The sequence below is a fragment of the Alnus glutinosa genome, chromosome 13 (genome assembly GCF_958979055.1).
Source record: "Alnus glutinosa chromosome 13, dhAlnGlut1.1, whole genome shotgun sequence".
Classification (NCBI taxonomy): Eukaryota; Viridiplantae; Streptophyta; class Magnoliopsida; order Fagales; family Betulaceae; genus Alnus; species Alnus glutinosa.
Window position 1 is genome coordinate 18,516,582 of NC_084898.1, and position 15,170 is coordinate 18,531,751.

General features: G+C 34.6%; 1 protein-coding gene and 1 long non-coding RNA gene across 2 annotated transcripts in view; both read right to left on the minus strand.

Annotated features, from left to right (window-relative positions):
- Positions 1-918: 918 nt before the first annotated feature.
- Positions 919-3,204, minus strand: LOC133854802 (uncharacterized). Its single transcript, XR_009896861.1, has 4 exons — positions 2,992-3,204; positions 1,379-1,643; positions 1,136-1,204; positions 919-1,049 (listed from the first exon to the last, which is right to left on the minus strand). It is a non-coding gene; the product is annotated as an uncharacterized LOC133854802 (long non-coding RNA).
- An 8,045-nt stretch (positions 3,205-11,249) lies between these two features.
- The window catches only part of LOC133854067 (uncharacterized), a 66,961-nt gene continuing 63,040 nt past the window's right edge, over positions 11,250-15,170 (minus strand). Inside the window, exons 23-24 of the mRNA XM_062290098.1 lie at positions 13,707-13,852; positions 11,250-11,578 (exon numbers count right to left, since the gene is read on the minus strand). Coding sequence (XP_062146082.1) covers positions 11,385-11,578; positions 13,707-13,852 — 340 coding nt within the window. The 3' untranslated portion in view covers positions 11,250-11,384. The remainder of the gene's footprint in view (positions 11,579-13,706; positions 13,853-15,170) is intronic.

Here is a 15,170-nt window from a genome sequence, read left to right on the forward strand (position 1 = left end):
CCTGCCTATAAATAAGACCATCACACCAGGTATTACATAGATTCTCTTTGAGCTTTTGAGATTACAGATACTTTCCAGGGAATTGATTTGCACTGACTTAGGCATCGGAGTGGGCGTAGTCGGCACCCCCGACTAGTTGTTTGTTGTTTTACAGGAATCAAGGTTGTGCGTTTAAGGGAGGCAGCGAATCAATTGGCGACACGTCACCATACCGGAAACTATACCAACAAATCAGATTAGTGAACTAGGAATAAAAAGCTCTCACACGCGCTGATGGGGAGGAAAAAGAGAGGGAGAGAAGGAGAGGTTTAACAGATTGGCCCATAGCATTAAAGAGTCTGAATAGGCATGACAAAGCATTTCGGGGGCGAAGAAAATGGGCACATTACAACATTTGAATTGATACATGGGCACATTCAATCATATAAGACCCTTCAATCAACAAATTTTAGGCCATTTTAAAGAATTTTTTTATCATGGGCACATTACAATATTTGATTTCATGGGCACATTTTTTTTTATAAGTAATAAACCGATCTCCTTAAAAGCATAAGGCGCCCCTTAGTTATCAAATTCAATCGTATAAGACCCTTCAATCAACAAATTTTCGGTTCCTTTGGATTAATTTAATTATCATGAGCACATTAAAATATTTGAATTGATACAGAAAGGGACTAAAGAAACAAAAGCTAGGATGGTTTAGGAAATTACCAATTGCATGAGATAAAGATATCAAGACCGCAATGGGTGAAGAAAATGGACCAAATGTAATAACAGGATATGAGGATGGAGCAATAAATCGTATTCCTGATTCCTTCTTGAGGTCAATTTGCTCATGAAAAGATAAATGTAACCACTAAATGAGTGAAAATATAAAGGTTTCTAAAAGGTAAATCTCATATGATTCATTTGTCACAGCGTCGTGCTGTGTCAGCAAGAACCCCCAGTGCCACTCCATTGGGAAGAATAGCTAGCACCCAAGGATGAGACTGGTATAAAGATGTTGTTTCAGGACCATAACCCCATGCAATCGTGTTCCAAGTAAAAACCTAAAACAAATGGAACCGCTCAATATTTAGAGAGCAAGGATAAAGCTTTCATGGATGGAATATCAAAAAAAGAAAACATTGCATACTCTCTTTCCTGTCCGCTCAAGTTGTCCACTAACTTCTCCAGTTCCATAGAAGGAGGTACCAGCAGGAAGCTAAATTATAAACAGATTCCATGGCATCAGTTAAGAGGGAAGCATGCTACACTTGAAATTGCAGCCATATATAAATTAGAATCTAATGGATAACAAATATTACTCAGGAGGTGAAGGACCAAATAAAACTTTTTTTATTGCTTATCAAAAAGCAAAAACAATGCAGCAACTGACCTCAATTTTAACGATCTACTGCCTAGAAAGACATTCAAATGTTGGGGTATATACGGGCACCTTGTGTGTCATAATTGGCACGTCCCTATCCTTGGTGTTTATGAAAGATAAACTAGGATATGCTGCATCTCTATCATTTGCAGAAGAATCAAATCGAAAGACTCCATCTTCCAATATAGGTTGAAAAATCATGTCCCCTGAGATGACATTTGCAGTGAGTGGCTTTTCTTTAGAACCAGCCATCTTAGATATCACCCTCTTCTTTCTGCATGCCAAAACTAGGATTAGGAATCCTTCTCTAACATAACATGTAGCATTCTCCTAAATTCTCTAATCTCTACTCCACTTGTTGTCATTCAAAACACAGTAGAAAATGATATTGAAAGTGAAAGTGACATTTACAAATACAGAAGCACGAGATCAGTGGCGCAGCCAGGAACTCATAATTGAGGGGGCCGAACCAAAATTTAATGATAAGATGATTTTTCTCTCTTTATATACTATATTTTTACAATAAACACAAAAAAAAAAAAAAAAAAAAAAAAAAAAAAAAAAAAGTTTGACAAATACAAGTCAAAAGAAATAAAGTATTTTGTACCACAATATGTGCATCACAAAATGTATATTTATCAAATTTCATAAATATTTTTTTTTATGAATAATAATAATTTTATTAAAAGATGTAAATTTCTCGTACGCGAAAAGTACACAAGAGAACCAAAATTCTAACTACTACTGCAATCTAGAAAACAAATCAAATCTACCAAATTTCCTAATGGAAAGTTAGGAACATGAACAATAGTCCAATCCAGAAGAGAACTCATAAAATAGGATTTAAAAAGAAGCACATTGATCTCGTTATCCTCAAAGAGCCAACGATTCATTTTTCTCCAAATGCTCCACATTAAAAAGGCAGGAATAACTTTCCATATAGCTTCTCTATGTGTCAAAATTAATAGATCAATAGGGTAACATGTGTCATGTAGGCACTAGTTCAAAAAGAAACAAAAATACAAAAACAAAGTGTTTAAAATTGTAGAATACATTCTTTTGGAGAACTAACATCATCAAGTTTCGAGTCTGAATTGAAGTTGTTAGCAAATTCTCTTTCAATATAGACAACTAAATTTAAATTTGCAAGAAACTCTTCCTCGTTTTATTTTTGCGAAGCCTTGTTTTTTGAATTTTCATTATTGAAAATGCCTGATCAGTAATGACTATACTTTAAAAGTCAAAACAAGACAAATCAATCTATTAATAAGATGGTATGCCTTTGATTTTTTTGTCTCTATCAGTCATCGACATAAATTCGCAAGGGAAGACAAATTTTATAATTCTGGATGATTAAGCACATCACATTGAAAACAAGTACGAATTTTGCTTTGGCTATGTGATTCAAAACGGCTATGTAACTCAAGTTTCCTGTATAAATACCCCATCATGTCGACATATTATAATCAAGTAAATACATAGAAATAAAAGTGTATTCTTCTCCATTTATCTATCACTAGCTATACCTAGTTTTCTCAAAACCAAAATTAATCTTACAAAATATTTCAACCAGCGTACGCATTTCCGTTAAAATCAAATACCGATCGGGAAGCAGTAAGAACCTGATGGAGCGAAACGGAGATGGCGATGATGAAAAAAAGAGGGCCTCAAGAGCAGCACCAGGAAGCTTCTTCAACCTCACCAGTGATGATGGTCCACTCCCAGTGTCGCATCTTTTATAGGTACTGTCCTGTTGATGCCCATGCATGAATCCGATGCTCCTCCACCAACCCTGTTACTCCATACTTGTACTTCTCCCATTGGACGGAGTACTACTCCTTTCCCTACTTTATTAGTTCCACCATTTTGTTATCGTTATTTTAATTGCAAGGTAAATAGTTGGACATATGGATGGATGAAGGATAGAAGCTCAGAAGCACGTGCGCCTTGTATCTCTTTTATGGAGCCCATGCACTGAGCTTCGACCACAGGGGCCAAATAAGACAAGCGGAGAGCACGTGAGTTGTTGGGATTGGTCGATAATTTTTTAAATAATTCGCAAATTCAATACAAATTCACCACAACCTTCGTAACCCATCAGTAGGCCTATAGTCAGGAGATCGAAGGCTTGAGTGAAGGAAGAATGGTTCCTGACTCCATGGAGATAGCTCCCTTACTCTTAGAGAGAGAAGGGTGTGTGTGTTAGAACATACCTGAGTCGGGGAGAGAGAATGAGACCTTTTATTAGGTTTCTCGAGCCCTCTTGGGCTCTTGTGCTGATGAGCCTCATATCATGCTCCTTTGGGCTCCTTTTGGGCCCTAGCAAGAGTGGTCCTTTAACCTACAGGTCGTGTCCCAAGTCTTAAGCCCATTTCTATCAATTGCCCCCATTCACATTTGGTCGGCTAGGATGGCTAGTCAGGCAGTGGAAATGTTGTTATTGACTTGCTCTTTTAGCATACAAGATTTTCGCTCGATCCCTCATTTCCCAATGCTTCTGTAACACCCTCATGTTTCTGGTTAGGAAATTTTGACCAAGGTCTTGAGTCTAAACTTAAGAATCATGTTATTAGGCCTAATAAATTTAATAAAAATGGGATCGAGCCTTATAAGCTTAATAAAGATGGGATCGAGCCTTATAAAAGAGATCATGAAAAATACTTGATTTCATAAATTAAGGATTAATTGATAACATATGCCATATAAAACAATATAAAATAAAACCTTATGATTTTAATGTAACATGACATCTTTTAATTATATGCATTAACTACTTCTAATCATGTTTAATTATAGATGACCCTTATTAGTTAAATTGTCTTGGAATCACAAACCACCTTATGCATAAGATCACCTATGTAGAAAGAAAAGTATGCTTTACATATGATCAACTAGTTAATAGGAGCAATTTTTCTTCATTTGGAAGAGCACGACTTCTTTTTAACTTCCTCAAAGTAAGGAAGCTTGTTCCTTGCCTTCAAATCCTTATACCACGTGTCTATGCCTCTGATTTTTCATCTCATCTCCTCTTGCATTTTCCTCACACTCTCAACTCTTCAAAGAGCTCATCCCACTCCTTCTTCATTAAAGAAGCCTTTCACTTCTAGTGTGATTTTGCCTTAACTTTGTAAGTAACCCATCTTCTCCTCTTTCAAGCTATTATTTATGTTATGCTTTAACTTGTATGTTATATTTTATTTGGGTGTTTAAAACTATGTAATATAATGCTTCAACCTAGATGAGATATTTTGCCTATGTTGTATAAATCTTTTCTTAAACCATGAAAATGTGACTATACTATTTTATTAGGTAACTTAACCCATAAATCGCCAAATTTCTTTTATATCATGAAAGCACCTGTTAGGAAGACCTCATAAAAGCATGTGTTGTATCCAAACCTTTGTACCTTATTTTTTATTTTCTTAAATCACATCTACATTATCTTAGATGACCAAGAGTTTTGTAAATGACCAAATGTATGAGCTTATGAACATCACATTGCTATAAAGAAGACTTCATAATGACCATTTAATAATATTCTTCATGGAAATGACCTAAGATTCATACCAAAAGTCCACAGTTGTAAAATGATGTGAAAAATAGTTTTAAAAATGAGTAGTGAGTTTGGATTTTAGATTAGCTCATGATCTTTTATAACCAAAAAGTCTTATAGTATGGTTCTTTTGAGTGATAAATTATTTCTAAATATTAACACTTAAAGTGATGTTAAACTATTTTAATAAAATATGTTATTTATTTATGCCATCAAGAACTGTTTTGATTTAAATCTGTAAAATTTATTTCCATGGCATGTTTAAGTGGGTGTTTGATCCAAAATTTATTTAGTGAATAGCTTTAGATGTGTTTTGGGCCAATGGGCCAAGTAGGCTATGTGAATAGCACTAGTTTAGACCAATTTTGTGAGTTTTGGGCCTTAGTACTTAACTTAGTTAGGAGGATGTCCAAATGGCCAATTCTTGACCCAAGCCCCCATAAAAACAATTTTGAGATTCTTGAAGAAAAAAAATAATAATAATAATAATTAATTAAAAAATATATTATTTTTTTTAAACAAACAAAAATCTCTTTGGAAGGATCAGAAAGGTTGTGTAAGAGACGACAAACTCCTAATTAGGGTCTTTGAGTAGCTAACTCTGGGCTAACCTAGATGAACCTTGTAATGTTCAATAAAATATTTAATGGATTTATTATGATCAAATAAAAAAAAGTCTATTTAGTGTGGTAAAATAAAATAATGTGTTTTATTTTTATCTTATGAACTTGTAAATGGAAGTCATGAAATAAAATATGAGTGATATTTCTAGGTCCAAAGAAAATATAAAAGAAAGGAAATAGAAAAGAAAAAGAAAGTAGAAAAGAAATAGAAAATAAAAGAAACAGAAAAAGAAGACGAAATTAAAAGTCCCTTTGATTTTTCACTTTGAAACGCCGATCTACAAAGATCCAACCATCTACACTCAAATTTGACTTCGGAAACGTGATCTACGCATAAAAATCTACGTTCCTACCGTTATTTTGAAGTAAATCATTAAACTCGTGTTTTAGAGATTTTGGTTAAACCTTGTAAATGTGAGTTTAATCTAGTGTTTTCTTTAGGTATTGGGTTATTTGGAACTTGCTTGAGGCTACCCAAACCTTGGGTATTGGTTTGACCAATTTTAGTGAGTTTTCCCTAAACCCTAAGTTTTGGGTATTTTAATTAAATGATGTTTTATGTGATTAACCCTAAGTAAATACTCATGGGTTAATATTATTGTGGTTAGATTAGTATTTTATAATTATGGGTATGTGTTTAGAAACCCTAAGTTTGATGGGTTGAATTAATTTAGGGCAAACTTGCTTGAGGCTACCCAAACCTTGGGCATTGGTTTGACGAATTTTGGTGAGTTTTCCCTAAATCTTAACTTTTTGGTGTTTTAATTAAATGGTGTTTTATGTGATTAACCATAAGTAAATACTCATGGGTTAATATTATTGAGGTAATGGTCCGTTTGGGTGTTGAATCCGAATATTATTCGAATTCACTGCACGAATTACGAGGTTTGACTTTGTGAGATAAAATTTGAAAAATTTTGAAAAAGTTGAATAAAATATAATTTGTTTTTGAAAAAAGTTGAATATTATTCAAAACAAACACACCATTTTATGATTATGGGTGTGTTTAGAAACCCTAAGTTTGATGGGTTGAATTAATTTTGGGCTTTTAGGTGCTTAAACTCTATAATGTTAATTTGTGGATTGATTGCATTTAAAGTGTTGATTAATCCCAAATTATCTATGGCTTCCATGAAAAATAGGTATTTATGAAATGAGGTCATAATGTTAGCAATTTGTATAAATTTGAGATTTTAATTGTAAACCTCAGAATATATCCATGTATAGGTCTAGTTAATTAATGGGTGACAAAGTAAACTCTATAATTTTATGGGTAACTTAATGATGTAACCTTTGAGCGATTCAAAGTGCTACTTAGTGTGGTTATTGGTTAGGAAACTAAATGGTGCAATGTGTTGTGTTTTAGCGACACTTTGCGAGTTTGACTTAGAGTCGTTGGAGTTCGGTGTACACGCGGCTTAAGGTGAGTATTTTACTCACTGAGAAAATACTATTTTCATATATTATATAATTGTAAAATATATGTGTTTTATAAATTCAAACCGACTGTATGTTGAAATATATGTTTTGGATGTTTTGAGTAGTTTCTCATTATGTTGAAATATATCAATGATTTTAATGAAATTGAAGTATGAATGAAAAGTATTATTTGAATTGTTTTAAGGTGCTTGATTGCCTGCTGTTGTTGGGATTTAAATTGTACAAATTGTGATTTAGAAATTGACATATTGGATTGTTTACTATTTTAAAGAACATTGTTTAAGAAAGCATGTGTTAAAGGCATAGTTATTAAAAAGCAAAAGTATATTGTTTTGAGCATAAAGTGAGTTGTAAAAGACCAATGGGCTTGCGTTTCCCTATGACAATTGTTTCTATAGACCAATGGGCTAGCATTCTCCTATGGCAATTGTTTGTAAAGACCAATGGGCTAGCGTTCCCCTATGGTAGTTGTTTGTAAAGACCAATAAGATAGCGTTCCACTGGGGCACTAAAGGCCAATGGGTTAGCGTTCCCCTACGGCATTAAAAGACCAAAGGGCTGGCGTTCCCCTAGGGCACTAAAAGCCACTAGGCTAGCAGTTTTCCCATTGGCATACCTTGTGGTTGTAGACCGTTGGGCTCGCGTCCCCAACCAGCATCTTTGTTGTATTGAATAGAATGCATGTATTTTATTGAGTGCATAATAGTGTTGGTTTTTTTGGGTTTTCTATAGTTGGTCATAATGATATCTTAGTATTGAAGAGTAAGATGCCATGTTTTCCTGCTTAAGACTTATCTGTAGGTGTAAATCCTATAATAAGGTGATCGTATGCACATATGTCCAAGCCACCGATCAAAGTAATATATTGTAGATGGGTCGATATATAGAAGCTTCCAAGGCAGGATTACTGTAACTTCTATATATGTTCACAGCTACATAATATGCTTTAAATGTTTTCTATTAGTTTGTGTTTGTTGTATCTGCTATTGGGATTTTTAAACAAAAGTTTATAAAATTGGTAGTTGTTACAGTGTATGCAAGACTAGAAAGAAAAGTCGGTTATTTGCGAAAACTCAGTCAGTTTAATATCACCGAGGTCTTAGTATTATGTACTGAGACAGTGAACTCATCATTTCACCTATACGAATGTGGCAAACCCCCTCCACAACAGTATAAATGATGTTCCTTTCGTTACATGTACTCCAGAGTTAGATGACGATCCAGTAGCACTGTATCTGAGATATTACGACTAGAGCTCGATGCGACAGTTGTAATGTGATGGACCACGGGTTATCTATTCTTTTGGGAATTTTTTGTATGGCTCGTGACATGTGTGTCACTTATTTTTTTGTATAGCCATTCTTTTGTGATAGTTATAACATTATTAAGCCTTAAACAGATAGAAATGTGTATAGCTCTTTTTGTGTAAACAACAGGTTTATTTTTAGATATGCTTTTCCGCTGAGTTAATGATTGTATCATTATGTTTTTCGCTGCATAGATATAACTCTGATTATCAGGTGCATGTTATGGGGCATGTGCCATATGTTGGTTGAACAGCATGTAGTTGTGCCACTGTGAAAATCCGTTTGTATGATTTCAAAAAAAAAAAGGGTCTTCACAAACCTTATTATTCAGGTCTTAGCAGATCCTCGCATACCTTACTGCAATAACGAGGTAAGTGGTACTCTTTATCCCTTCCAAATGCATTTCAATTCCAAGGACCTTCAATTTCATGCTATACATGTTATAATGGATTATTTTGAAAGTTTAATTACCCTACAAAGCAATGCTTCATTCTTACCTTAAATATTTTAATGACGTATACTTATTATGACATTTATCATAATTTGTTAGTGCTTTATATATGTTTTTTTTTTTTTAAGTTGTCACTCAACAGTGGATATAAATGCTCAGTATCAAAAGGACGATTTCAAATAAGGGAAGTTTCTATTTTAGTGATTTTTCCCAAATGAATAAAAGTTCCATTTATGGATAGTTTCTAAATAAGGAAAGTTTATATTTTATGAAACTTGCCGAATAAGGAAATTTTTACGTAAAGAAGTGGTACCATTTTTCACATGCTAAGTTATATGATTATTGAAAGTTTAAGGAAGTAAAGAATAAGCACGTGTAAGGTAAAACCAAAATATGTAAATGAATGTTTTAAGGCACTTGACATAAGGAAAAGTAACACGGTACCGCGTTAGGATGGAGTGCACCATACTATAGTTACAGTTGCGTGAATGTGTAGCTTTAGTGGTGTAGCCATCACTAAGTTGTCATGCTAAGTGCACCCATAAATTAACAGTTGACTTTGGCACCTCGCAGCCATGGGTGTTGCTTGATTCTCGAAAGTTGAATCACACAACTCCATGCATACTGTATGCGAGGCTATAAATGACAAGTGAAAAGATAAATTTTTACTCATTCAAGAATCACGTCTTTATATCAAGTTTGATGAAAGATAATGATTTATGAAATATTTCTAAACATATTTTTTTTTCAGTAAAACTAAGAAAAATGTTTTGAGGATAGAAAAATAAAGTTTAACCCAAGTAATTACTTTATGTTATATGCTTAAAGTCTCACATTCAAAATTGTAATGTTACTTTATTTCAAAAAGTTCCAACCTCAACCGTTTTAACTTGGTTGAGAATATTACTTACTAAGCCTTTCACTCACCCCTTACTTTCTCCCCCTTTTCAAGTTTTGAGGCAGATGGGTAGGTGGCCAGAATGCTTAGGCTTTTGGGGGTCATCATATCATCTACTATGCTACTTTATTGTATTTATATTCTGTCAAACTATGTTTTATGTTAGTAAGTGCATCAGGCACAGACAAAAAAAAAAAAGAAAGATAGATCACTTAACTTGTTAAGTCGTGTTGTTGTGTACTCTTTATGTTAAAAACTTATGCTTCCGCAAAAATATTATTTTCTCATTGTAGTAGTTTACAAGTCCTATGGCGTCCTAATATATAACCTTGTGCCTCTTAAGCTTTATGGCTAATGGACTATACTCTTTTGGGTCTTGGCGTTACAGAAATAATGGAAGATGTACAGTAATGCATTTTTTTTTATTTTTTTTTATTTTTTTATTTTTTTTTTTTATAGATACTTGAAAAGAAAATTACATCAAAACAAGGGCTAGTCAACCTAAAATAAACACTAAGAGTATAAGTATGTGAATGCAATGCATCATAAGACACAGGCTTATTAGTTTTTGATACGGATCCCAATGACTCAAACCACCAACAAAGAGGTTTAAAGGTGTACAGAGTTCATAGGACCCTAACACAGTTTGCGTAGCAACAATTACAGGGCATACAAAGGGGATACAGAAAATTAATAGCCTAGAAATACAAAAGCGGAAAACTAAAACCAACAACAACAACACAGCAGTTGTTGGACCTGGAGAAAGCACTAAACATAAATGAACGACAACCGCACAATGACGGTTTCTCGCCTAGCCAGAGACTCAGGCCAACGGTAGCTTTGGGGGTGGGGGGGGGGAGGAAACTGCGAGAAAGAAAGCCCCAAGCCCCAAGCCCCAAGCCCCAAGTGAACTAGCCGACATACTCTAGGTGCTTCAATTATTTTGTTAATTTTTTTATGCAGTGTTATGCGTACGTCGAAGTCAGAAGAGTTGAAGAGAAAAAGAGAAACTCTTTTATGTCCTTCCTGGAGAACAGGGGAAAAAGGGAAAGGGAGGAGAGACTTTGAAGGAGAAAGAGAAGGCTATCAAGGAGAGAGCGACCAAATAAACAAAGGAACCAAAGACTTGCCGTTACAGTTTGAGTTTAGAGGCCAATAATGCTTAAATGTATTGACTTGCATAAACACAGGATTATCTACTGATGCGATATAAACTTATTGGTCAACCAAGTTTGATACTCCCTTTCATTTCAGCAATAATTAGTAGTTATTAATGGACAGAATTGCTTTTACTTTCTTTTTTTTTTTTTTTTTCCACTAGTTTTGCTTGTAGTTTTCCTTTCTTAATAACAGTTGTTTATTTTCAAATTTACAAAAAAAAAAACAAAAACAATTATTCATGAAAACAACCTGATTTCAAAGCAAATTAATTATTCCTATAACTGCTTTTTGTTCAGTGTAGGAAAAAATAGTACTGAAACAACATATATTTAAGTTCTATATTAACATTTTTAAATTTATTTCCAGAACCACCATTTTGACTTTTCTTCAGCTCCTCAAGTATAGAAGTATATCTATAGCTCTTCAGATATAGAAGGATATCAGGTGTGAAAGTGAAAAAAAAAAATTGCTAAAAAGGTAGTTACAATATAAGATACATTCTTCAGGGGATGCAAGTTAAGTTTCAAGCTCATTAAGAGACATACCAGCTTAGAATCTCTAATCTACATATCTGATTACAAATTAAGGGATTTCTATCACCTCGTACACATGGGAGATCTGGAGAGGTGATTGCTTTGAAACAGGTCTATTTTCCGACCACAACTCCAAATTAACTGTCCCTGTTCCCCAATGGATGAGACACTTGAAAACCTCATTAACATTAAATCGATTGACAAGGCCCAAGCTCAGACATTTATCAATGAGCAGCCATTCACCTGAAACAAGAACCGCAATGAAAACCAACTTGATCAATGAGATAGGCAAATACACGTTAAAGTTTTAAAAAGGTTCCAAGATCACCTTTGTACGAATAATTCCTACAAACCAAGTTAAATAATGAATAACTTAGGCCTGGTTGGGGCTTTTTGTGGTTTCTTGAGGAGCGCTTCAGCTTTTGTAAGCTACCCTATACTCCGGCTGAAACTTAAATGGTTCTTTAGCTGTACAACATTTTTGTGAGGAAGTTTCGGCTTTTCTGTTAGCCTTTGAGAAGCAACCCATGGTAGCTTTTCAAAGTAGCTACAGCTTCTCATAGTTTGCAAAGTTACTGCCTTGCCATATTGGCCCTTAATACAAAGCCAACAGAAACTTAAATGTGAATGAAAAACATGCTTCTAGAAAGAAGACAAAGGATTAACTTGTATGACTTGTGTAAGCCATCTTTGGATATGATAGTAACATCAGCTATTAACTATAGATATTGAGTATTTGGGACACATCATAACATGCGGAAATGAACAGCATGTCCAACTTCTACTAGGACATTGTCACTCAATTTCATCAACCAAGTAATGAGTTTCTATCTTGGTAAGCATTAGCTAATACTTTCAAACCCCTTTTGATGCTGAGATGACATAAAGACCTGCACTTTTGATGGTTTTCATATTGTTCTTTGTTAAAACAGATTGGGGATTATGTCATCCCCAACAACGGATTTAAATCTTCTCTTACTGGATCACAAAATATCCGTTTGCCAAGCCACTTTCTGGACAACTACTGGTTAGTAAGAACTAAAAGGAAGCAAGCAAACACATTGCTAATCCACTACAATTTCTGTTATTTTCTTCGTTTTCTACAGCCATTTGCATGAATGTGTTAAACATTCAAACCCTAGGAAAGAATCCTAGTAACCCTAGAGCAAAGCTACACTTTACCTTGCCGTCTTCGCTTTCCCTTCTTTATTTTTCTGGTTATAGACGGTCTAATAAACCCACAAGTCCAACATTTTCAGCCCCCACCAGATTTTTAATCTATTTATTATATATATTAAATCTATATTAATTTCTTCATTTATTATACATTTATAAAATCCAAACCCGTAAATTTTATTTTGATTCCTTCATTAAGATCCCAGCATCTCCACCATGGAGACTGAGAAAAACTATTCCTAACACCCTTTCATCAAGTTAATTTTCTCATTAATCTGATAATGCAGCTCTATTCATAGACTGATGGGAGGTTTAGTATTTTTCATCAGGAAAAAGCTATGAATAATGGGACTTGGACCCCTCTAAAACAAGAAAATATAAAAGGTTTACAAAAAAGATTTTAGTGATCCATCTAAAATCTAATGATGATTTTCATGGGCACGTTAGGGAGTGTGCACTTGGAAGTGTAGGAGTGGGAGTATGTGTAGCTATTCTCTACAAAAAGAGCCATTACGAAGGAGGTCAAAATGCATGAGCACACAAATGATTGTGAACCTGTTCCTGCTTTAGGAAATTTGGATTTTATTGACAAAAAAAGGGCTATAAGCAAAAGGGCATTAATAAGTTCCTTAAAGTTCTACTTTAGGTTTGGAAATCCCAGCTTCTAACATTGCCAAAAAAGTAACTATGGTATAACAATTCTAGGACCTGGAAGACATCTATTTGTTTAGTTGTTTGTTTGTTTAAAAGCTTGAGCATAATTTAATAGTTTTAACAAATTGATAAATTAAGAAAAAGAATTAGCTAACAGTTTTTACATGGAAAGATCAATTTCCCATTCTTCAGGACAATCATCTTATGTCTCCTGGAAAACTTATTGGAGGAAGGACAAATATGTAATGACGATACTGTGAAGTGATGCAGTTTTAGGGCTAGTCTGGGGGTTTTTCCTTTGAGGGTTCAAGGAACAAAATGAAATCAATTGACTGCCAGATCTTTAAGGAAATAAAAAATAAAAGATAAATAGAGAGAGAGAGAGAGAGAGAGAGAGAGAGAGAGAGAGTTTGTCCAAGTTCGTCTTCATGCCCTCAATTTCTTGGTTTCTCAAGAGATTTTTTTACCTTCTCATCGTAGTAAACTAGCTTTGACTATGATGGCAATGAAGATTCTAAAGAAGTGAAAACAAAAAATTTACCATTAGGCAGTAGATTCCCTTCATAAACCTGCTCCCCAGATTCTGGCCACACTTCATGCTTTGACCCATCAATGGATGTGAATGACACAAAAGATTCTGTGGGGTGCAAGAGGTTGAACATCGGGTGTACTCTCAAGCAAACAAGTCTACAGCACAAAAGCATAACAAAAAATTATGTATGAATTTCAAAGAGGGAAATAAAGTAAAAAGGCAGAAGCAGAGTCAAAGTTAGAAAGACAAAGTATATGAAATAAAGTTAGTATGATGCAAAAGGCGAAGCAACGTTGTTAATATTTAATTTTATGTTTTATTAATTTTTAAGAGTCAATGGTGTTGTTTTTGGTAATTCAATAAATAGGTGATTACCCTAGATTATTTTGGGTAATTCAATAATGGGCATTGCCCTAGATCATGTTAGATAAGTCAATAAATGGGTGTTGCCCTAGGGTTTAGTCTGTTAGTCTATTTAAGTTTCTTGTACTCCAATGAAGACAAACTTTAATGAAATAAAATTATGAGAAATTGATTCTCTTCTCTCTGTTACTCTCCCCTAGCTTCTTCTCTCTTCTCTCTCTTTCCCAGACTTCTCACTTTCTACCTTCTTCCTTCTCTTCTTTAGCTTCTTGCCCCTACTTTATCTATTTTCACAGTGTGAGTTCTGTGTTTATTGTTTCTCCCACATCAGCTTCACTTTGCATAAACGGATCAGTCATGGGCACCTCCTTTTACTAGTTCAAGTGTCTTGAAATGAGAGTTTCCAAACAGAATTAACAATTGTAGAAAAGAGTGGATCATGGGCAACCTCTAACAAAGGATAGAGTTAGAGAATCTGTTGTCACCGGAAGAAAATGAATATTTCCAAAAAATGACAGAAAATAACTTAAAATAAGGATTCAGAGGTGAAAACGATTGGATTTTGGGCCTGAAAACTCACATTGAGCGTAGCTGTGTGGCCATGACGTGCACGCCAAAAAAAAGATTTTCAAATTTGGGTCATATGCGCGATTCTGATACTTGTAGCAAAAGTTATGCCTAATTTACTTCCACATGCGCAAGCTGTAGCATTTTTCGTTTGGACGAGGATCTCGTTCAAACGAAAAGAGTTTCGTATGAACAAGAGGTGTTTTTCATTGGAACGCCACATGTTAGATGCCACAACAACGTATCACGTCAGCATGCCGCGTCCGATGCCATGTTTTAGGTCAAATGTTGCACCAGATGCCATGTGTCATGCGCTGAAAACTTCCTTAATGGCTAAGAAATGAATCTCGTTGAAATGAATCTCATTCGAATGAGACATGTGTCACGCATTGAAGCTATGGAGTTGGAACTCACTACCTGCATGGATGCCACGTAACATTCAAACGAGCCCAAAATTTTCCAATAAATACCTCCACTCAGAATGTGAAATTTCATATTCGCCATTTCCTTGTCTTCTAGTTTCCATAGAGAGATTTTAGACTG